This window comes from Trichomycterus rosablanca, chromosome 11 (assembly GCF_030014385.1).
Source record: "Trichomycterus rosablanca isolate fTriRos1 chromosome 11, fTriRos1.hap1, whole genome shotgun sequence".
NCBI lineage: Eukaryota > Metazoa > Chordata > Actinopteri > Siluriformes > Trichomycteridae > Trichomycterus > Trichomycterus rosablanca.
In genome coordinates, this window is record NC_085998.1 from 39,458,546 (window position 1) to 39,483,669 (window position 25,124).

A 25,124-nucleotide genomic window follows, 5' to 3' on the forward strand; every position below is an offset into this window, starting at 1 on the left:
ATCGAGTGGCAAGACATACAGGGGAACTGTCATGTTTCTAAAGTGTTTGTGCTGGTTTGTAGCTCTGATTCGATGGCTCGTCCATTGCTTCGTAACACAAAGCAGTTCAATGGTTTTTATGGTTGTGATTTTTGTTATCATAAAGGTGGTAAATCCTATCCATATGATCGACCTGAACCCCAGCTTCGAAATGAGAGAGATCATTTTAGTCATGCGATGTCAGCTTCAGATAATGAGCCAGTGTTTGGCGTCAAAGGGCCATCTCCATTAATGAAGCTTTGCCACTTCCAAATGATAAATGGTTTCATTCCTGAATATCAACACAATGTGTGTCTTGGAGTCACTCGGCAACTGTCCACACTGTGGTTTGATACGGCAAACAGTGAAGCTGCCTGGTACATTGGCAAACAGATCGAAGAGGTTGATTTGCGACTTGTAAAAATAAAACCTCCTGTTGAGATAACCAGGACACCAAGGTCAATGAGTGAACGGAAGTTCTGGAAAGCTTCAGAATGGCGAGCATTTCTTCTTTTCTATGCTCTGCCTGTCTTGAAAGGCATACTCCCTGCCAGATTTTGGAATCATTTGTTCCTTTTGGTGTTTGGCATATATACATTGCTTCAGGATAAGATCAAAACTAGAAGCGTCTTGATGTCAGAACTGGCTCTTAAAAAATTTGTCATTGAATTTCAAAGATTGTATGGGAAACATCACATGACTTTCAACATACACTTACTCACACATGTTACACAAAGTGTAAAAAACTGGGGTCCATTATGGGCTACGTCAACATTCGTGTTTGAATCCAATATGGGCACTCTACTTAAATATTGTCATGGAACACAGTATATCCCTTCACAAATAGCTAGAAAATTTCTCTTGTGGAGAGAATTGCCAGAAAAGACCAAGCATACTATCACAAATGCAAAGGTTCAGTCATTTGTGGAAGAACTTCACTTTAATAAGCGAAGAACTGAAAAATGTGAAATACTAAATGAAAGTGTCAAGGGTTTTGGACATCCCCCATTGCAAGAGAACATCACAGCTTCGTATAGGCTTGCCATCGCCAAGTTATGTGGAAATCTAAGTAATTGCTTCTGGTCTTTCAGTCGTTTTTTGGTTGATGGAGTTTTGTATCACAGTCAAAAATATGAGAGGCTTAAGAAAAGGTATAACAGTGCTGTATACTTGAAAGATGGTACATTGTGTTTCATTAATGACATTTTTAAAGAACTCTGTGCCCATCAAAGCCCTGCAAATTGTGCATGTACCAAACATTGCTGTGTTATAGTTGAGGTACTTGCTACATCTAGAAGGCCATTTTGCAAAGATTCACAAATAAATGTACAGTGTACTTTTATACATGAGGTGAGGAAGACTGGAAATGTTAGTGCTATATGGACAGACATGATAACAGCAAAATGTGTTGTTGTTGAAACAGTTGACAAATTGTACATTACGCCTTTGCCAAATCGCCATGAACGGGACTAAAACAGCAGTCATGAGTGCCAGTGTATTAATGCTTTGTGATGAGCTTACAAAAATATGTTTTATATACAGGGGTTAGACAATGAAACTGAAACACCTGTCATTTTAGTGTGTGAGGTTTTCATGGCTAAATTGGACCAGTCTGGTGGCCAATCTTCATTAATTGCACATTGCACCAGTAAGAGCCTCCACCAGCTTCAAGTAGTGACCTGGCCACTATCCTGGCTTAAAATCCCTCTGAGCACTGTGCAGGACTTGTATATGTCATTCCCAAGACGAATTGATGCTGTATTGGCCGCAAAAGGAGGCCCTACACCATACTAATAAATTATTGTGGTCTAAAACCAGGTGTTTCAGTTTCATTGTCTAACCCCTGTATGTGTGTGCATGTGTATAATGTTATGTATTCAAGCTTGTTATAATGCTCTCAAACCTTGGAAGAATATTGTCAATAAAATTAGCCAAGTGTTTATCTGTTTCTGTATTGGTTAATAACTCTGTGTACATAAAGATCTGATTCACTTCCACCCATGTACTATTTACTCTAAGCTATTCCACCCCAAACTACAAGTCAAGTATACTTCTGTATACGGCAAGAGTACTTAATTATACTTTTCTTAAGTTTATATTGATCAAAAGTTTAAGTACAAGTAAACTCCACATATACTTAAACTATTCTGTATACTTGTCAGTATAAGCCAAGTATACTTAAGTATAACTGTGTTAAGTACATCACTGATAAGTACATAAAAAGTAAACTAAAAGCATACTTGCTTATTTTTAGTTTAAAAGAAGTATACTAATAGCATACTTGAATAAACTTCTTTTTCGTAAGGGTTATTAAGCTTAAACATTCACATATATACTACAGAATAATGAAACATGTGGGAATTGCTTGACACGGGCCTTCATCCTCTACTGAGAAAAACTTACCAAATATTATAAAAAGAGAGAAAGGTATACTTCAATTATATTGATGAAACTACCAGAAATGCCTTTATGTTTACAATGCACTTATATTCCTACATCTTTATATTCAACTTCTCCACAAAAGACTCAGCACTGTATTGAATGATTTATGGACTAACCAAGGGGCAATTACTGTTGTTTAATAAAGAGTGTAAATGTGTTGGATAACTTTTCTCTTTCAATACATAAAGTGATTATTTCATTAACCATTGTTGATCGTTTTTCTCCTAGGGTTATTCATTATTATTTATTTTCTTGGGTCATCCATGTCCTAAAATAAAGATTTGAAACAACATTTAAAGATTTTATGTGGTCTTGTTTATTTTAATGAAATCTATTCATAAATGGGATGAAATATGGAGAAAATGAGTCTTCAATTCACATTACAAAACATGTATGAAATATGTAAGTGTAAAATGTATTGATAGTTTGAGATCTTACATGCACATTGTAGTAATTTTCTGTAATTCAATGTGTATTAAATGAATATTTACACTGACAGCTCAGTTAAAAGCTCATTTACCCATCATCTGTTTTTTGGTGTTCTTCTCAGGTTTCAGGATGATTATGTAACATTTAGGAAGAAAAATACAGAACAGCAAACCAAAACTGGAGGCCAGAATAGCAAAAATCTCCACAGCTACAGTAAATTTACCAGGTGAACTGACATACGCTGGAATAAAAGTGATCCAAACTGCACAGAATATCAACATGCTGAAGGTGATAAATTTAGCTTCATTAAAATTATCAGGAAGTTTTCTAGCTAAAAAAGCCAAAACAAAACACAGAAGAGCCAAAATCCCGATATAACCCAGAACAGCCCAGAAACCCACAGCTGATCCCAAGTTACATTCCAGAATTATCTTTTCTTTGTAATGCTTGAGATTTTTAAACGGGTACGGAGGAGATATTATTAACCAAAGAACACAAATAATGACCTGTATTAAAGTAAAAGCAAGAACACTGAGTCTCTGCTGTGGAGGCCCAAACCATTTCATGACGTTACTGCCCGGAAGTGTCGCTCTGAACGCCATCAACACCACTATTGTTTTACCCAGAACACAGGAGATGCAGAGGACGAAGGTGATCCCGAACGCTGTGTGGCGCAGCATGCAGGACCACTCCGAGGGCAGACCGATGAAAGTAAGTGAACAGAGGAAACACAGAGTCAGAGAGAAGAGCAGCAGGAAGCTCAGCTCAGAGTTGTTGGCCTTGACTATCGGTGTATTTCTATATCTCAGGAAAATCGTTGCTATTATCAGTGTCATACATGCACCAGTTATAGAAACAGCAGTTAACAAAATTCCCATCGTTTCCTCATAAGATAAAAATTCAATTTCCTTCTTTACACATTTATCTTTGTTTGGATTTGACCAGTAATCTTGCTGGCACTGCTCACATTCAACAGAATCTGTTATGAAGGGACAAAGAAGTTACAGTTAACAGTAACAGTTACATACTCAGAACAACAATGAGACATAATTCTGTACTATTCTATCAGATATATAGAATGAATACATTATATACCTGTCATGTTGCTGATTTCCCCTGCAGCACATGGAATGCAGTCAAAGCAGCAGATCGGTTTTCCTTTTTTCACAGCCTTTCTCGTTCCTGGTGGGCAACTTTCACTGCATACAGATGTTGGTACCTGTACCCAATATAACAGGGTTTTTACCCATTTATTTAAGTAAATATTATTTAAACATAATAACAGATAAAATGTAAAAGTAGCTATACTTTGTAAGAATGATATATATGAAGAAAAACCCTCTAAACTTACCTGATTGCTGTATTTTGCCCACACAATAGAGGCCATGTTTACTGTTAAACGGTCATGAATAGGAAAAGACGAATCATACAGTCCAACAGTAACAAATTCATGTTGGTGCTCTTTACTTGTTTGCCAGTTTATTATTTCATACTTTCCTGGGGGGTCACCGTTTTTATCAAAATAAACTTCTTCACCATCTTTGGTTTTGAATCGAACCTTTTTGAGTTGCTCCAGAAACTAAGAAAATAAAACAAAGATTCATTAATCATGGCTGGTTACCTGAAGTACTAAAGTTTAGAACAGTGTCTGAGCATCTTACTGTGAGAAGATCAGGTTGGTACTTAGAGGCACAGGTTTGTTGACAATTAAGAAGGTCATGCAGGGTATGGGCAATGGCATAAACTCCTTTATACACATTACTGAAAATGGGCATCAGGGTCATGTCAGTATAAGAGTTTTTCATCTCAGACAGTTTCTCTTCTCCTGTGCACAAAGGTAATTCTTTTGAATCGATCTGCTTTGTGTATGTACACCCAAACAACATCTCCCAGAATTTAGTAAAAATGGCACTGCCTACAGATTTGAGTGGTTTTATATCTAAAATAAAGTCCTGCAGACCGGTTACTGTTGTTTTGGGAATAGCCAGGCCTATGGCTCCTTGTAGCACGTTGTGTATGTCCATTCTAGCCAGTCCTGTAACAGAGATCCAGCCTTCAGTTCCGACCCACTGGTAACCAGTAATGTTGTGTTCAGCAAACGCGTCTATCAAAATCTCCAGGTCCCAGTCAGCAAGAAATCCCACGATTACTCGAGAAGTGGAGCTTTTGATTGTTTCAACAATTCTCATCACTTTTTCTTGTGAGTAGGTTCTGAAATATGGAAGAGAATATTCCAAACATATTCCCAACTGCTCAGCCACTTTAGTAAATGCAGCCATCCCATTGTTACCATAGTCATCATCTCTTCTTATTGCTCCAACCCAGGTCCAGTTAAAGTGCTTGACCATCTCTGCCAGTGCTCTGCTCTGATGGTAATCACTGGGAATAGTGCGCAGAAATGAGGGATATTTGCTCTTGTCACTGAGACACTCACAGGTAGAATAGTGACTGATCTAAAATTGGATTGACACACATTAGAATTAATATTCACACATGATTTTTACAATATTACACATTAAACCACAGTCATGAAACACATTTTTACACGTAAATAACATAGTTGTGTTGTCATGTTCATAAAAACCTACAGAAATTCTTACTAAAGGCATACTGAAGGGTCCGATACTCTTTGCTATAGCCATGGATATTGATGACACCGATTCTCCAATTATGGCTTGAACCCTGGCTGACTTTGTACATGGCTCATCTAAAACTGATTTCTTATTCCCATTAATCAATGCCATTGCTGCTTTAACACCCAGTGCTGTAGAAGTACAGGTGTCATAGATCTCGTAGCCCAGTGAGACTCCAGGCAGCAAAGACGAGCTGTTGTTGATCTCCTCAATTGCAAAGATCAAGGACTGTGAATACTGGAAAGCTCTGAAATTTAGACTGGTCACAAATATACAAATGCATCATTTTAGAAGTAATGATCATAATACACGTAATTGACACATTTTAAATGCAATTTCTTTTACTTATGCTGCTTACCTCATGCAGTTTATTGAAGGTGGTACAATAGTATAGGTCATGTCTGTGACCTTCCAGCCACCATGGAAGGGAAAAATTGCTCCCACTATGATATCCCCATCCTTCCACAGCTGTGGGTACACAGGTTCTCCCAGCAAGCTGCAAGTAGTTTCATTAGCTTCAGAAAAATTGATAATGGCTATTATCACATGCAAGAGAGTGAAGACAGACTCCATCTACCTACAGCACGCTAAAGTGTAGGTTATTATCAAGAGCATGTACTAAGACCTGTCTGATGTGGTATTGTGGTATTTATACCTTTAGATATGCTCATTCTCTATGGCAAATTTACACTCGAGGGCTTTTGTCAGTGGAGGTGTGACTTTTACATCTGCAAAAATAGACTTTGATATTTACCATGTTTTACTGTTCACTGAGTAGAACACAATAAAGTGCAGTAATGTTTTCTAACAATGTTTTTATCATCAAATTTATTTTGTTGACTTTTTACAAACATCTATAATGTATTCTGTATTTTCACATATTTTTTCAGGGTCTTTATAACCCACCTGTTTGCTGTTATAAGAAAACATTCTAAATCTATGTGGCGTCTGAACGTGCAGATTTTCATTTGAGGTTTTAAAACTAGACAGTATAAATATCTAAATTATGCTTTTTAAATAAAGCAAATCCTATTTTACTAGCAACTTAAGTTATTATAAGTCTTATTTAAGACATTGGCTTACTGCCTTTAATGGATTTACTTTGGTGATACTAACCACAACCATACATTTTTTGTCAGACCTCCAAATCCAATGAATTAAGAAAAAGAAATGCTATTTATTTCTGATAGTTCTACTGTGCCATGTTCTGCTTGACGCTGCCAACCCAGCTACAACTGAACCCTCTCAGGTCACACTTCAGTGACCCAGACACCAGACAGGCCAAACACAACACAGTGGTACTAAAGAAAAGATGCAGGGAGAGAAGCTGGCATTATTACTTGCAAAAATGCAAAGAAGGAGAAGAAACCCCTACACTTCAGCAGTACTTCAGTAACTGGTACTGTGAAGAACCAGCCATGGTGACACTGGCTGACTGGAAGGCCTCATTATCCCGCATTATTACATTATTAAGCCGGTGAGCGTTATGGAGAGCACAGCATTAAAGAGTTGTTTGATACGAAGCGATTCAGTAAAGAGAGTTGACTCTCCAATAGTTTCTGAGGATTTTATAAACATGTTTTTATGTTATATATATTTTATTAGTTAAATGGAACGTCATCAGCACTCGGATCCCCCGACAATATATTTCATGTTATTGTAGCAGGATGGGGTTTTGTATTGATTTAATCTAAATTGCTCTCCAGCTGAGGACGATTTGTAGGTACTTTAAATTGCTGGGCGGTCCTTTCCCATGCTATAAGTATGGGCATTGGTTGGCTACCTGTGGTGCACTTCCTGCTGTTTCCTCTTCTGGGGCATCTGACGTCCATGCCTGCGGCGTTCAGCATGGACGAATTCGGCTTCGTGTCTCCCGGTGAATCGCTTCTTAACGGTTAAAAGCCATGTGGGCTTGTGTTTGTAGTACCAGTGCTATGTTGCAGGCTCTCTCTGCGTTTCTGTTGTCGTGTTTCGCTTTCAGTAAAGTGAAAATAGCGGCCACATTGCACTACTGTGACTACGGTAGTTGCTGTGCCTGCTGGTCTGTACTCTGACTTTCACTGCACGGAAAACTGCATTGCTGTATCCTGGTAGGTATACGATCTATTTTTAAATTGGTCATCGTGTGAGTTGATCATTTTAAGTGTTGTGTATTTTATAGGTCCTTTAGCCTGGATCGTGCTGGCTCGGTTCCAGTTCCCTGAGTGTGACTGTTTTGCCTGAGCGACTGTTTTGTCTACATTATTGTTTTGCCATTTTTGTATTAGTGTTTTGTTTGAGTTTCATATTTTGATTTATTGTTTTGTTTAAATACATTTGTTTATATTATTGATTTAATGTTCATTTATTTTGATTTATGGTTGATTTTATTGGAGCATTGTGGTTTGTGTATTTTCTATTTTTGTCTTTGTGTGGTGTAAGGGGGCTGTGAGAGACTAGGGACCCTGTGCTTACCTCATTGTGTGAGAAGCAAGAGAGATAAGTGTCCTTTGCCTCTTGAGTTATTAATGATCATTGCCCCCCCCCCCCTTTCCACCACCTGTTGTGTTTTTATAATTATTTGTTTCTCTTTTCCTTTGGCTAGACAGGAGCTGTGGGCCAAAGCAGGAGGCAGACGGACTTTGGTGGTGGAACCCCTTTCACTTGGCCTGCAGTCTAGAGCACGTTGGGTGTTATTGAGGTGTGCGGTGTGATCATGTGTGGTGTGTAGTGTAGGAGATTCCTTTACTTCCATATTTTCCGCTGCCGTGGTAAGCCCTCAGCCCTGTTCCTTACTGCCGTTGTTGTCTTTAAATTATAAATGGACCCATAGAGTATTAAATGTGATGTGGCTAATCATTTTATACTAATTGTGTCTGTCTCAGAACGTGGCCTGTCCCGTGTGGAAACTTTTGTAAACAATTGTTAATAAAATTGACTAAGTGTTGGAAGTACGTCTCTGGTCTCTAAGTGTGTTTGAACCTGGGTGTGTTTCTTTCAGAGCCTTAAGTGCCTGTTATATAAATATTCCTAGGGGTGAAATTCCCCTAGGTGGCGTTGTCGAGCAACTTTAACTAAACCACGTCCACCACTCCGTCACATTAACAATAATTTTCTACACAGAACGAGCTTCATTATACCGGTTCAGTCTTCATGCAATTAGAGATTCGGCACAATGAACCGAGTCCAGGTGCTGCGAGTTTAGATAACGAGCACGGCAGTATGGCAGTATGGCGTCCGTTTTTAACATAAAATGGCTTTCATCTGATTATCTGTACTTAAAATCTGGATATCTAAATATGAGTTTTGACTAGTAACAATTACATTTTGACTATCCGGAATGGCAATTCAAGATATCTGCATTTACAATCTGACTAAGAAGAACAATTCAAGATATCTTCAATTACATTTTGACTGGTCAGAATGGCTTTCAAGATATCTCGAATGACGTCTCTGGATTCGTCATTTGAATGGTCACACATCCGTAATTACAATTCAAGATATCTCTAACGTAATTATAACTAGTCAAAATGACATTTTCAGATATCTGAATTATATAAATTACGTGCATTAGGCCCCTTTGTGATGCCACTGAGCCGTCCAAACTGTTGCCTGCAGAATTTTGGGATTGGGACTGCGGTAAAGTTAGTTTAAGGCTACATACTACAAAAACTATTTTATAATAATTTTAAGATTACATGTATTTATTTAAAGAAAAAATAAAATGAAACCGCTGATCAAGCTCCCACTTCAGCTAACGCGTTACAGACCGTCATCAAACTAACAGAAAAACATAGGAAACATTTACTCTGCACTTACTACAGAGAAATAAATCTATTAAAGTCTTGTAATGTATTGATGAATTAATGTCAAACTATTTTTATACAACCACATCAATGTTTCTCATCTACTACAAACCCTATATATATTTTTTTAAAGTTAATATTTATTTGATATAAATTTTAAATGAAGATCAGTAAAACTGTGATAATTTTATATTGGAGATGAATAAATCTATAAATGTCTCAAGAAATTTTTAGCATTCTTATATGCAAACAATCAATGTTCCTCACCTACTACAAACCTTGTTTTTTTTATTGTAATTTATTTTATAATAAATGTATATTAAAGATAAATAAATCTATTAAAGTCTGATATGGTTAGATGAATTAATGTCAAACTAGTTTTATAAACACATGTCCCTCACAGCCTACAAACCTTGTTTTATAGAAACTGCTTTTATTTTTATTTTATTTTATTTATAATTAAGATCAGTAAATCCATAATTTTTAATATTATTGTGCAAATAAACAAATGTATTAAAGTTTTGTATAATTTGATAAATTAATGTTAAACAATTTTTATGCAATCATATTAATGTCCCTTACCTCCTACAAACCTTATATTTTTAAATAACTTTTGTTTTGTATTTATTTTATATTCATTTTAAATGAAGATTAATACATTTATCATTTAATAATGGAGATAAATAAATCTATTAAAGTCTGATATGATGTATTCACTTTTGTCAAACCACACATTCATTTCACAAATTCATTTTTTTAAATGCATTTTATATATTTATTTATAGTGAAGATGAATAAATATGTAATAATTGTACAGTGCTCATAAATAAATCTTTTAAAAACTTGTGTGAATTCTTTTATTGATGTAAAACCATTTCATATGTGTTGCTTAATTCCTGTCGAGCACGAGCTGCAGCACTAAAAATCGTGTTAAAAACACGAGAATGTGAGCTCGACTGGCCTGACTGGCTTAATAAACTTGGCGCTAAAATGCTACGTAAATCTGTGACGTTTTGACTGGACAGAATGATCATTCAAGATATCTACAAACACATTCTGACTATTCAAAATGATAATTCAAGATATCCGATATACAAAAGCCGTCGAGATAAAAAAATGTTCAAGATATCTTTAATTTATTTGGAGATATCTTAAAAGGACTTCTGACTAGTCAAAAATACAGTTCTGGATATCCCTAACTTAGTTTTGCCTAGTCATCATTATTTGCTTTTAAGATATCTGCAATTTAATTTGCACTAATCGAATCTTAGTTTCAGATATCTAAAAAATACATTTAAGTTATCTTAAATAATGACGACATTTAAGATATCTTTAATTGCAATTATGACTAATCAGAACAAAAATCGAGATATCTGTAATTTACTAGTCATAATTTAATTGTAGATATCTGAAATGTACGTTTCAGATAGTCAGTAATTAATAGCAGATATCTTGAACTGGAGCCTCCATACAACTCAAAAGTAAATTTTACGTCACTTATACTAGTCAAATATAATTAGAGATATCTTAATTATGTAATATGTCTAGTCATAAACGAATTACAGATATCTGTAATGTAAAGGTGGTGAAGCCAATTTTATGCTAAAACGGCCTGCCATAACGGCAGTGACTGGTCTGTGCTGTACTTACTTTTAACCTTAAAGTGTACTTATTTGTACAATAATAATGCATTTCTTTTATTGTGGGTGAGATAAAAACATTACTTGTAAACGTTATATAGTTTAACTTAGTGGGATTGCCTTTTAATTGTCGGATAGTTTCCATGATTGTTGCTTTTTATTTTCTGTGCGAGTTGTTTTGTCGCCAACCGATTCAGTAAAGGGAGTCGACTCTCCGATTGACTCATGACGACATTATGAACGGGTTTTATGTTTTAAAGAATTTATTAGTAAAATGGACGGTGAGCAGCTCTCAGATCCTCCCGACAACACTTCTCACCTTCACACTAACTTTAAACCTAAACCTAAATATCTTTTCTTTTAACTATATTATTTTTCTCACAGAGCGACCGTCATCATACCATCTCAGTGTTCAAACAATCAAAATGGCGGGTCGTAACTCACTTACAAATTTACATTTACATTTTCAGCATTTAGCAGACGCTTTTATCCAAAGCGACTTACACAATGAGCGGAACACGATGAGCAATTGAGGGTTAAGGGCCTTGCTCAGGGACCCAACAGTGACAACTTGGTGGTGGCGGGGCTTGAACCGGGAACCTTCTGTTTACTAGTCCGGTACCTTAACCACTGAGCTATCACTGGCACAAATAATACTTTTAATAAAGAAATCGAACTGATGCTGAAAGTAGCAGAAAAGTTATAGATTTATTGAGGATTACACGTGAATACACAACAGGGAACAACTTACTCATATTGCTTACAAGTTCTCTATTTATACATAAGTGTGGCTTTATTTGGGTAAATCTAGCCCTATGGCACACATATCTGGGGCCCTTTTCACATCTTATTAAGCTTAAACATTCACATATATACTATAGAATAATGAAACATGTGGGAATTGCTTCACACGGGCCTTCATCCTCTACTGAGAAAAACTTACCAAATATTATAAAAAGAGAGAAAGGTATACTTCAATTATATTGATGAAACTACCAGAAATGCCTTTATGTTTACAATGCACTTATATTCCTACATCTTTATATTCAACTTCTCCACAAAAGACTCAGCACTGTATTGAATGATTTATGGACTAACCAAGGGGCAATTACTGTTGTTTAATAAAGAGTGTAAATGTGTTGGATAACTTTTCTCTTTCAATACATAAAGTGATTATTTCATTAACCATTGTTGATCGTTTTTCTCCTAGGGTTATTCATTATTATTTATTTTCTTGGGTCATCCATGTCCTAAAATAAAGATTTGAAACAACATTTAAAGATTTTATGTGGTCTTGTTTATTTTAATGAAATCTATTCATAAATGGGATGAAATATGGAGAAAATGAGTCTTCAATTCACATTACAAAACATGTATGAAATATGTAAGTGTAAAATGTATTGATAGTTTGAGATCTTACATGCACATTGTAGTAATTTTCTGTAATTCAATGTGTATTAAATGAATATTTACACTGACAGCTCAGTTAAAAGCTCATTTACCCATCATCTGTTTTTTGGTGTTCTTCTCAGGTTTCAGGATGATTATGTAACATTTAGGAAGAAAAATACAGAACAGCAAACCAAAACTTGAGGCCAGAATAGCAAAAATCTCCACAGCTACAGTAAATTTACCAGGTGAACTGACATACGCTGGAATAAAAGTGATCCAAACTGCACAGAATATCAACATGCTGAATGTAATAAATTTAGCTTCATTAAAATTATCAGGAAGTTTTCTAGCTAAAAAAGCCAAAACAAAACACAGAAGAGCCAAAATCCCGATATAACCCAGAACAGCCCAGAAACCCACAGCTGATCCCAAGTTACATTCCAGAATGATCTTTTCTTTGTAATGCTTGAGATTTTTAAACGGGTACGGAGGAGATATTATTAACCAAAGAACACAAATAATGACCTGTATTAAAGTAAAAGCAAGAACACTGAGTCTCTGCTGTGGAGGCCCAAACCATTTCATGATGTTACTGCCCGGAAGTGTCGCTCTGAACGCCATCAACACCACTATTGTTTTACCCAGAACACAGGAGATGCAGAGGACGAAGGTGATCCCGAACGCTGTGTGGCGCAGCATGCAGGACCACTCCGAGGGTCGATTGATGAAAGTAAGTGAACAGAGGAAACACAGAGTCAGAGAGAAGAGCAGCAGGAAGCTCAGCTCAGAGTTGTTGGCCTTGACTATCGGTGTATTTCTATATCTAAGGAAAATCGTTGCTATTATCAGTGTCATACATGCACCAGTTATAGAAACAGCAGTTAACAAAATTCCCATCATTTCCTCATAAGATAAAAATTCAATTTCCTTCTTTACACATTTATCTTTGTTTGGATTTGACCAGTAATCTTGCTGGCACTGCTCACATTCAACAGAATCTGTTATGAAGGGACAAAGAAGTTACAGTTAACAGTAACAGTTACATACTCAGAACGACAATGAGACATAATTCTATACTATTCTATCAGATATATAGAATGAATACATTATATACCTGTCATGTTGCTGATTTCCCCTGCAGCACATGGAATGCAGTCAAAGCAGCAGATCGGTTTTCCTTTTTTCACAGCCTTTCTCGTTCCTGGTGGGCAACTTTCACTGCATACAGATGTTGGTACCTGTACCCAATATAACAGGGTTTTTACCCATTTATTTAATTAAATATTATTTAAACATAACAGATCAAATGTAAAAGTAGCTATACTTTGTAAGAATGATATATATGAAGAAAAACCCTCTGAACTTACCTGATTGCTGTATTTTGCCCACACAATAGAGGCCATGTTTACTGTTAAACGGTCATGAATAGGAAAAGACGAATCATACAGTCCAACAGTAACAAATTCATGTTGGTGCTCTTTACTTGTTTGCCAGTTTATTATTTCATACTTTCCTGGGGGGTCACCGTTTTTATCAAAATAAACTTCTTCACCATCTTTGGTTTTGAATCGAACCTTTTTGAGTTGCTCCAGAAACTAAGAAAATAAAACAAAGATTCATTAATCATGGCTGGTTACCTGAAATACTAAAGTTTAGAACAGTGTCTGAGCATCTTACTGTGAGAAGATCAGGTTGGTTCTTAGAGGCACAGGTTTGTTGGCAATTAAGAAGGTCATGCAGGGTATGGGCAATGGCATAAACTCCTTTATACACATTACTGAAAATGGGCATCAGGGTCATGTCAGTATAAGAGTTTTTGATCTCGGACAGTTTCTCTTCTCCTGTGCACAAAGGTAATTCTTTTGAATCGATCTGCTTTGTGTATGTACACCCAAACAAAGCTTCCCAGAATTTAGTAAAAATGGCACTGCCTACAGATTTGAGTGGTTTTATATCTAAAATAAAGTCCTGCAGACCGGTTACTGTTGTTTTGGGAATAGCCAGGCCTATGGCTCCTTGTAGCACGTTGTGTATGTCCATTCTAGCCAGTCCTGTATCAGAGATCCAGCTTTCAGTTCCGACCCACTGGTAACCAGTAATGTTGTGTTTAGCAAACGCGTCTATCAAAATCTGCAGGTCCCAGTGAGCAAGAAATCCCACTATTACTCGAGAAGTGGAGCTTTTGATTGTTTCAACAATTCTCATCACTTTTTCTTGTGAGTAGGTTCTAAAAAATGGAAGAGAATATTCCAAACATATTCCCAACTGCTCAGCCACTTTAGTAAATGCAGCCATCCCATTGTTACCATAGTCATCATCTCTTCTTATTGCTCCAACCCAGGTCCAGTTAAAGTGCTTGACCATCTCTGCCAGTGCTCTGCTCTGATGGTAATCACTGGGAATAGTGCGCAGAAATGAGGGATATTTGCTCTTGTCACTGAGACACTCACAGGTAGAATAGTGACTGATCTAAAATTGGATTGACACACATTAGAATTAATATTCACACATGATTTTTACAATATTACACATTAAACCACAGTCATGAAACACATTTTTACACGTAAATAACATAGTTGTGTTGTCATAGTCATAAAAACCTACAAAAATTCTTACTAAAGGCATACTGAAGGGTCCGATACTCTTTGCTATAGCCATGGATATTGATGAGAATGATTCTCCAATTATGGCTTGAACCTTTGCTAACTTTGTACATGGCTCATCTAAAACTGATTTCTTATTCCCATTAATCAATGCCATTGCTGCTTTAACACCCAGTGCTGTAGAAGTACAGGTGTCATAGATCTCGTAGCCCAGTGAGACTCCAGGCAGCAAAGACGAGCTGTTGTTGATCTCCTCAATTGCAAAGATCAAGGACTGTGAATATTGGAAAGCTCTGGAATTCAGACTGGAAAAAATAAACACATATACAGATGCATTATTGTCGAAGAAAATCTATGGGCAACATTTGAATAATTAATAACAATAATATACCTGATACATTTTTAAATGCTATTTCTTTTACTTATGCTGCTTACCTCATGCAGTTTACTGAAGGTGGTACAATAGTATAGGTCATGTCTGTGATCTCCCAGCCACCATGGAAGGGAAAAATTGCTCCCACTATGATATCCCCATCCTTCCACAGCTGTGGGTACACAGGTTCTCCCAGCAAGCTGCAAATAGTCTCATTAGCTTTAGAAAAATTTATAATGGCTATTACCACATGCAAGAGAGTGAAGACAGACTCCATCTACCTACAGCACGCTAAAGTGTAGGTTATTATCAAGAGCATGTACTAAGACCTGTCTGATGTGGTATTGTGGTATTTATACCTTTAGATATGCTAATTCTCTATGGCAAATTTACACTCGAGGGCTTTTGTCAGTGGAGGTGTGACTTTTACATCTGCAAAAATAGACTTTGATATTTACCATGTTTTACTGTTCACTGAGTAGAACACAATAAAGTGCAGTAATGTTTTCTAACAATGTTTTTATCATCAAATTTATTTTGTTGACTTTTTACAAACATCTATAATGTATTCTGTATTCTTACATATTTTATCAGGGTCTTTATAACCCACCTGTTTGCTGTTATAAGAAAACATTCTGAATCTATGTGGCGTCTGAACGTGCAGATTTTCATTTGAGGCTTTATAACTAGACAGTATAAATAAACCTATTTTACTAACAACTTAAGTAACTGTAAGTCTTATTAAAAATGCAATTTATTTCTGATAGTTTTACTGTGGCATATTCTGCTTGGCGCTGCCAACCCAGCTACAACTGAACCCTCTCAGGTCACACTTCAGTGACCCAGACACCAGAGAGGCCAAACACAACACAGTGGTACCAAAGAAAAGGTGCAGGGAGAGAAGCTGGCATTATTACTTGCAAAAATGCAAAAAAGGAGAAGAAACCCCTACACTTCAGCAGTACTTCAGTAACTGGTACTGTGAAGAACCAGCCATGGTGACACTGGCTGACTGGAAGGCCTCATTATCCCGCATTATTACATTATTAAGCCGGTGAGCGTTATGGAGAGCACAGCATTAAAGAGTTGTTTGATACGAAGCGATTCAGTAAAGAGAGTTGACTCTTCAATAGTTTCTGAGGATTTTATGAACATGTTTTTATGTTATATATATTTTATTAGGTAAATGGAACGTCATCAGCACTCGGATCCCCCGACAATATATTTCATGTTAACAATAAGAACTTTTTACACAGAACGAGCTTCATTATACCGGTTCAGTCTTCATGCAATTAGAGATTCGGCACAATGAACCGAGTCCAGGTGCTGCGAGTTTAGATAACGAGCACGGCAGTGACTGGTCTGTGCGGTACTTACTTTTAACCTTAAAGTGTACTTATTTGTACAATAATAATGCATTTCTTTTATTGTGGGTGAGATAAAAACATTACTTGTATGGTGTAAAACGTTATATAGTTTAACTTAGTGGGATTGCCTTTTAATTGTCGGATAGTTTCCATGATTGTTGCTGTTTATTTTCTGTGTGAGTTTTTTTGTCGCCAACCGATTCAGTAAAGGGAGTCGACTCTCCGATTGACTCATGACGACTTTATGAACGGGTTTTATGTTTTAAAGAATTTATTAGTAAAATGGACGGTGAGCAGCTCTCAGATCCTCCCGACAACACTTCTCACCTTCACACTAACTTTAAACCTAAACCTAAATATCTTTTCTTTTAACTATATTATTTTTCTCACAGAGCGACCGTCATCATACCATCTCAGTGTTCAAACAATCAAAATGGCGGGTCGTAACTCACTTACAAATAATACTTTTAATAAAGAAATCGAACTGATGCTGAAAGTAGCAGAAAAGTTATAGATTTATTGAGGATTACACGTGAATACACAACAGGGAACAACTTACTCATATTGCTTACAAGTTCTCTATTTATACATAAGTGTGGGCTTTATTTGGGTAAATCTAGCCCTATGGCACACATATCTGGGGCCCTTTTCACATCTTATTAAGCTTAAACATTCACATATATACTATAGAATAATGAAACATGTGGGAATTGCTTCACACGGGCCTTCATCCTCTACTGAGAAAAACTTACCAAATATTATAAAAAGAGAGAAAGGTATACTTCAATTATATTGATGAAACTACCAGAAATGCCTTTATGTTTACAATGCACTTATATTCCTACATCTTTATATTAAACTTCTCCACAAAAGACTCAGCACTGTATTGAATGATTTATGGACTAACCAAGGGGCAATTACTGTTGTATCATAAAGAGTGTAAATGTGTTGGATAACTTTTCTCTTTTAATAAATAAAGTGATTATTTCATTAACCATTGTTGATCGTTTTTCTCCTAGGGTTATTCATTATTATTTATTTTCCTGGGTCATCCATGTCCTAAAATAAAGATTTGAAACAACATTTAAAGATTTTATGTGGTCATGTTTATTTTAATGAAATCTATTCATAAATTGGCTGAAATATGGAAAAAATTAGTCTTCAATTCACATTACAAAACATGTAAAAAAGATCTAAATGTAAACTGTATTGATAGTTTGAGATCTTACATGCACATTGTAGTAATTTTCTGTAATTCAATGTGTATTAAATGAATATTTACACTGACAGCTTAATTAAAAGCTCATTTTCCCATCAGTTGTTTTTTGGTGTTCTTCTCAGGTTTCAGGATGATTATAAAACATTTAGGAAGAAAAATACAGAACAGCAAACCAAAACTTGAGGCCAGAATAGCAAAAATCTCCACAGCTACAGTAAATTTACCAGGTGAACTGACATACGCTGGAATAAAAGTGATCCAAACTGCACAGAATATCAACATGCTGAAGGTGATAAATTTAGCTTCATTAAAATTATCAGGAAGTTTTCTAGCTAAAAAAGCCAAAACAAAACACAAAAGAGCCAAAATCCCGATATAACCCAGAACAGCCCAGAAACCCACAGCTGACCCCAAGTTACATTCCAGAATGATCTTTTCTTTGTAATGCTTGAGATTTTTAAACGGGTACGGAGGAGATATTATTAACCAAAGAACACAAATAATAACCTGTATTAAAGTAAAAGCAAGAACACTGAGTCTCTGCTGTGGAGGCCCAAACCATTTCATGATGTTACTGCCCGGAAGTGTCGCTCTGAACGCCATCAACACCACTATTGTTTTACCCAGAACACAGGAGATGCAGAGGACGAAGGTGATCCCGAACGCTGTGTGGCGCAGCATGCAGGACCACTCCGAGGGTCGATTGATGAAAATAAGTGAACAGAGGAAACACAGAGTCAGAGAGAAGAGCAGCAGGAAGCTCAGCTCAGAGTTGTTGGCCTTGACTATCGGTGTATTTCTATATCTAAGGAAAATCGTTGCTATTATCAGTGTCATACATGCACCAGTTATAGAAACAGCAGTTAACAAAATTCCCATCGTTTCCTCATAAGATAAAAATTCAATTTCCTTCTTTACACATTTATCTTTGTTTGGATTTGACCAGTAATCTTGCTGGCACTGCTCACATTCAACAGAATCTGTTATGAAGGGACAAAGAAGTTACAGTTAACAGTAACAGTTACATACTCAGAACAACAATGAGACATAATTCTGTACTATTCTATCAGATATATAGAATGAATACATTATATACCTGTCATGTTGCTGATTTCCCCTGCAGCACATGGAATGCAGTCAAAGCAGCAGATCGGTTTTCCTTTTTTCACAGCCTTTCTCGTTCCTGGTGGGCAACTTTCACTGCATACAGATGTTGGTACCTGTACCCAATATAACAGGGTTTTTACCCATTGATTAAAGTAAATATTATTTAAACAAAACAACAGATAAAATGTAAAAGTAGCTATACTTTGTAAGAATGATATATATGAATAAAAACCCTCTGAACTTACCTGATTGCTGTATTTTGCCCACACAATAGAGGCCATGTTTACTGTTAAACGGTCATGAATAGGAAAAGACGAATCATACAGTCCAACAGTAACAAATTCATGTTGGTGCTCTTTACTTGTTTGCCAGTTTATTATTTCATACTTTCCTGGGGGGTCACCGTTTTTATCAAAATAAACTTCTTCACCATCTTTGGTTTTGAATCGAACCTTTTTGAGTTGCTCCAGAAACTAAGAAAATAAAACAAAGATTCATTAATCATGGCTGGTTACCTGAAGTACTAAAGTTTAGAACAGTGTCTGAGCATCTTACTGTGAGAAGATCAGGTTGGTTCTTAGAGGCACAGGTTTGTTGGCAATTAAGAAGGTCATGCAGGGTATGGGCAATGGCATAAACTCCTTTATACACATTACTGAAAATGGGCATCAGGGTCATGTCAGTATAAGAGTTTTTGATCTCAGACAGTTTCTCTTCTCCTGTGCACAAAGGTAATTCTTTTGAATCGATCTGCTTTGTGTATGTACACCCAAACAAAACTTCCCAGAATTTAGTAAAAATGGCACTGCCTACAGATTTGAGTGGTTTTATATCTAAAATAAAGTCCTGCAGACCGGTTACTGTTGTTTTGGGAATAGCCAGGCCTATGGCTCCTTGTAGCACGTTGTGTATGTCCATTCTAGCCAGTCCTGTAACAGAGATCCAGCCTTCAGTTCCGACCCACTGGTAACCAGTGATGTTGTGTTCAGCAAACGCGTCTATCAAAATCTGCAGGTCCCAGTCAACAAGAAATCCCACGATTACTCGAGAAGTGGAGCTTTTGATTGTTTCAACAATTCTCATCACTTTTTCTTGTGAGTAGGTTCTAAAATATGGAAGAGAATATTCCAAACATATTCCCAACTGCTCAGCCACTTTAGTAAATGCAGCCATCCCATTGTTACCATAGTCATCATCACTTCTTATTGCTCCAACCCAGGTCCAGTTAAAGTGCTTGACCATCTCTGCCAGTGCTCTGCTCTGATGGTAATCACTGGGAATAGTGCGCAGAAATGAGGGATATTTGCTCTTGTCACTGAGACACTCACATGTAGAATAGTAACTGATCTAAAATTGGATTGACACACATTACAATTAATATTCACACATGATTTTTACAATATTACACATTAAACCACAGTCATAACACACATTTTTACACGTAAATAACGTAGTTGTGTTGTCATGTTCATAAAAACCTACAAAAATTCTTACTAAAGGCATACTGAAGGGTCCGATACTCTTTGCTATAGCCATGGATATTGATGAGAATGATTCTCCAATTATGGCTTGAACCCTGGCTGACTTTGTACATGGCTCATCTAAAACTGATTTCTTATTCCCATTAATCAATGCCATTGCTGCTTTAACACCCAGTGCTGTAGAAGTACAGGTGTCATAGATCTCGTAGCCCAGTGAGACTCCAGGCAGCAAAGACGAGCTGTTGTTGATCTCCTCAATTGCAAAGATCAAGGACTGTGAATACTGGAAAGCTCTGGAACTCAGACTGGTCACAAATATACAAATGCATTATTTTAGAAGAGGATTTAGGGGCAACATTTGAATAATTAACAACAATAATATACCTGATACATTTTTAAATGCAATTTTTAATGCTGCTTACCTCATGCAGTTTACTGAAGGTGGTACAATAGTATAGGTCATGTCTGTGATCTCCCAGCCACCATGGAAGGGTAAAATTGCTCCCACTATGATATCCCCATCCTTCCACAGCTGTGGGTACACAGGTTCTCCCAGCAAGCTGCAAGTAGTTTCATTAGCTTCAGAAAAATTTATAATGGCTATTATCACATGCAAAAGAGTGAAGACAGACTCCATCTACCTACAGCACGCTAAAGTGTAGGTTATTATCAAGAGCATGTACTAAGACCTGTCTGATGTGGTATTGTGGTATTTATACCTTTAGATATGCTAATTCTCTATGGCAAATTTACACTCGAGGGCTTTTGTCAGTGGAGGTGTGACTTTTACATCTGCAAAAATAGACTTTGATATTTACCATGCTTTACTGTTCACTGAGTAGAACACAAAGTGCAGTAATGTTTTCTAACAATGTTTTTATCATCAAATTTATTTTGTTGACTTTTTACAAACATCTATAATGTATTCTGTATTTTCACATATTTTTTCAGGGTCTTTATAACCCACCTGTTTGCTGTTATAAGAAAACATTCTAAATCTATGTGGCGTCTGAACGTGCAAATTTTCATTTGAGGCTTTAAAACTAGACAGTATAAATATCGAAATTATGCTTTTTAAATGAAGCAAATCCTATTTTACTAACAACGTAAGTTATTATAAATCTTATTTAAGACATTGGCTTACTGCCTTTAATGGATTTACTTTGGTGATACTAACCACAACCACAGATTTTTTCGTCAGACCTTAAAATCCAATGAATTAAGAAAAAGAAATGCTATTTATTTCTGATAGTTCTACTGTGCCATGTTCTGCTTGGCGCTGCCAACCCAGCTACAACTGAACCCTCTCAGGTCACACTTCAGTGACCCAGACACCAGATAGGCCAAACACAACACAGTGGTACCAAAGAAAAGGTGCAGGGAGAGAAGCTGGCATTATTACTTGCAAAAATGCAAAAAAGGAGAAGAAACCCCTACACTTCAGCAGTACTTCAGTAACTGGTACTGTGAAGAACCAGCCATGGTGACACTGGCTGACTGGAAGGCCTCATTATCCCGCATTATTACATTATTAAGCCGGTGAGCGTTATGGAGAGCACAGCATTAAAGAGTTGTTTGATACGAACCGATTCAGTAAAGAGAGTTGACTCTTCAATAGTTTCTGAGGATTTTATGAACATGTTTTTATGTTATATATATTTTATTAGTTAAATGGAACGTCATCAGCACTCGGATCCCCCGACAATATATTTCATGTTAACAATAAGAACTTTTTACACAGAACGAGCTTCATTATACCGGTTCAGTCTTCATGCAATCACAGATTCGGCACAATGAACCGAGTCCAGGTGCTGCGAGTTTAGATAACGAGCACGGCAGTGACTGGTCTGTGCGGTACTTACTTTTAACCTTAAAGTGTACTTATTTGTACAAAAATAATGCATTTATTTTATTGTGGGTGAGATAAAAACATTACTTGTATGGTGTAAAACGTTATATAGTTTAACTTTGTGGGATTGCTTTTTAATTGTTTGATAGTTTCCATGATTGTTGCTGTTTATTTTCTGTGTGAGTTTGTCGCCAACAGATTCAGTAAAGGGAGTCGACTCTCCGATTGACTAATGACGACTTTATGAACGGGTTTTATGTTTTAAAGAATTTATTAGTAAAATGGACGGTGAGCAGCTCTCAGATCCTCCCGACAACACTTCTCACCTTCACACTAACTTTAAATCTAATGTTACGACGAATCTTTTTGTCGAGAGGCTCTGAAGAAGCAGTCGGAGAATCCAGAAAGTACTCTTCAAAAACACTTTATTAAGTGAAAGAAATGATCTGTGAATATATGTCAGAGCTAAGCCGATCGGCGTTCCTTTTCTCCTGCAATCAAGATGATCGCCAGCCAAAAAGACCCCGTGCGTCTGAGCGCGCGTTTTTTTTTAACTAATCTAGGCTCCTCCTCCTTCACTGCTGGTGGAGCCAGCCATGGCGCCTACCATGATCTCTTGGTAGGGTCCCTCCCTGCCTCGGAGGGACCCTACCAAGAGACCATGGTAGGTGCCATTTTGAACAAAGGGCCACGTGGGAAAATGCCGTAAAACTACCCATATTGAATTTACGTTTTTTATGTTCCGAAAATCCTAACCATCCCCCCTTGATAGCATCTTAATGCTTTCACATTAACTTTTAACTTTAGGTTAGGTGTTTCTAGATTCCAGGAGAAAAGGATAGCCGTCAGCAACCCCCCCCAATTTAACCCCTTCTGACTTACATGGCCACTGGGCTGAATTCTTACAATAAAAGGTATCTAAAAATAAAAAGGCTGCCAGTCAAATTAAAGGAACCGTACCTATCGCAACAGCTCCTACCCCTAAACCAAACAAACAAACAAAAAATAATAAATAAAATAAAATAAGAATAGGAAAACAAAATAAAGCAATTTAAAAATAGGAAATCAAAAGTGAGAAGAAAAATAAAAACAATGGGTGCGTAGCTTTTACAGGAAGTCCGCTCAGGTTGCCCTCCGCCGGACGGAGCTGCAGATATTCAGAAGGGGCCCATAGCTCCTGTTTCTCTGCATGGCTTCTACTGTCTCATGGATTCTCCCCTGTCGGTCTTACCTGTTTCCGCAGCGGCACAAACATTTATCCGATGAAAAACAGAGAATATCCTTCCTAAAAATAGCAGAGTACCAAACATATATACATCATAAATAATCCTGAACTAACCCCTTGCGTTTTGTAGCTAAACTATGTGTGTTGCACTTAACTAGTGTTTTCAAAGATGGTCCATGTGTCTGCGAACTACAGGGGTTGGACAAAATAACTGAAACACCTGGTTTTAGACCACAATAATTTATTAGTATGGTGTAGGGCCTCCTTTTGCGGCCAATACAGCGTCAATTCGTCTTGGAAATGACATATACAAGTCCTGCACAGTGGTCAGAGGGATTTTAAGCCATTCTTCTTGCAGGATAGTGGCCAGGTCACTACGTGATGCTGGTGGAGGAAAACGTTTCCTGACTCGCTTCTCCAAAACACCCCAAAGTGGCTCAATAATATTTAGATCTGGTGACTGTGCAGGCCATGGGAGATGTTCAACTTCACTTTCATGTTCATCAAACCAATCTTTCACCAGTCTTGCTGTGTGTATTGGTGCATTGTCATCCTGATACACGGCACCGCCATTGGATGCACATGGTCCTCCAGAATGGTTCGGTAGTCCTTGGCAGTGACGCGCCCATCTAGCACAAGTATTGGGCCAAGGGAATGCCATGATATGGCAGCCCAAACCATCACTGATCCACCGCCATGCTTCACTCTGGGCATGCAACAGTCTGGGTGGTACACTTCTTTGGGGCTTCTCCATACCGTAACTCTCCCGAATGTGGGGAAAACAGTAAAGGTGGACTCATCAGAGAACAATACATGTTTCACATTGTCCACAGCCCAAGATTTGCGCTCCTTGCACCATTGAAACCGACGTTTGGCATCGGCACGAGTGACCAAAGGTTTGGCTATAGCAGCCCGGCCGTGTATATTGACCCTGTGGAGCTCCCGACGGACAGTTCTGGTGGAAACAGGAGAGTTGAGGTGCACATTTAATTCTGCCGTGATTTGGGCAGCCGTGGTTTTATGTTTTTTGGATACAATCCGGGTTAGCACCCGAACATCCCTTTCAGACAGCTTCCTCTTGCGTCCACAGTTAATCCTGTCGGATGTGGTTTGTCCTTCTTGGTGGTATGCTGACATTACCCTGGATACCGTGGCTCTTGATACATCACAAAGACTTGCTGTCTTGGTCACAGATGCGCCAGCAAGACGTGCACCAAAAATTTGTCCTCTTTTGAACTCTGGTATGTCACCCATAATGTTGTGTGCATTGCAATATTTTGAGCAAAACTGTGCTCTTACCCTGCTAATTGAACCTTCACACTCTGCTCTTACTGGTGCAATGTGCAATTAATGAAGATTGGCCACCAGACTTGTCCAATTTAGCCATGAAACCTCCCACACTAAAATGACAGGTGTTTCAGTTATTTTGTCCAACCCCTGTATATGTTTATGTTTTTCTCTCCTAGTCTAACTAAATCCTCCCCCATCTTCTTGTTCCGTTCCGTTGACTCCACTGGACTTTTCTTCCACATAGTCGGTTTTGTCGGGCTTTCTGCTGTGT

General features: G+C 37.3%; 3 protein-coding genes across 3 annotated transcripts; all 3 read right to left on the reverse strand.

The window, feature by feature from the left end:
* Window positions 1-2,972: 2,972 nt before the first annotated feature.
* On the reverse strand, window positions 2,973-6,095 carry LOC134323421 (extracellular calcium-sensing receptor-like). Its single transcript, XM_063004949.1, has 6 exons — window positions 5,881-6,095; window positions 5,490-5,781; window positions 4,551-5,342; window positions 4,241-4,468; window positions 3,985-4,108; window positions 2,973-3,868 (listed from the first exon to the last, which is right to left on the reverse strand). The coding sequence occupies exons 1-6, from the start codon at window positions 6,093-6,095 to the stop codon at window positions 2,973-2,975; spliced, it is 2,547 nt and encodes an 848-aa protein (XP_062861019.1).
* A 6,346-nt stretch (window positions 6,096-12,441) lies between these two features.
* LOC134323422 (extracellular calcium-sensing receptor-like) lies at window positions 12,442-15,592 on the reverse strand. Its single transcript, XM_063004950.1, has 6 exons — window positions 15,378-15,592; window positions 14,956-15,247; window positions 14,017-14,808; window positions 13,707-13,934; window positions 13,454-13,577; window positions 12,442-13,337 (listed from the first exon to the last, which is right to left on the reverse strand). Exons 1-6 carry the CDS (start codon window positions 15,590-15,592, stop codon window positions 12,442-12,444), a joined length of 2,547 nt encoding a protein of 848 aa, XP_062861020.1.
* Window positions 15,593-17,985: 2,393 nt separating this feature from the next.
* LOC134323423 (extracellular calcium-sensing receptor-like) lies at window positions 17,986-21,126 on the reverse strand. Its single transcript, XM_063004951.1, has 6 exons — window positions 20,912-21,126; window positions 20,503-20,794; window positions 19,564-20,355; window positions 19,254-19,481; window positions 18,998-19,121; window positions 17,986-18,881 (listed from the first exon to the last, which is right to left on the reverse strand). The coding sequence occupies exons 1-6, from the start codon at window positions 21,124-21,126 to the stop codon at window positions 17,986-17,988; spliced, it is 2,547 nt and encodes an 848-aa protein (XP_062861021.1).
* Between the last annotated feature and the right edge of the window lie 3,998 nt (window positions 21,127-25,124).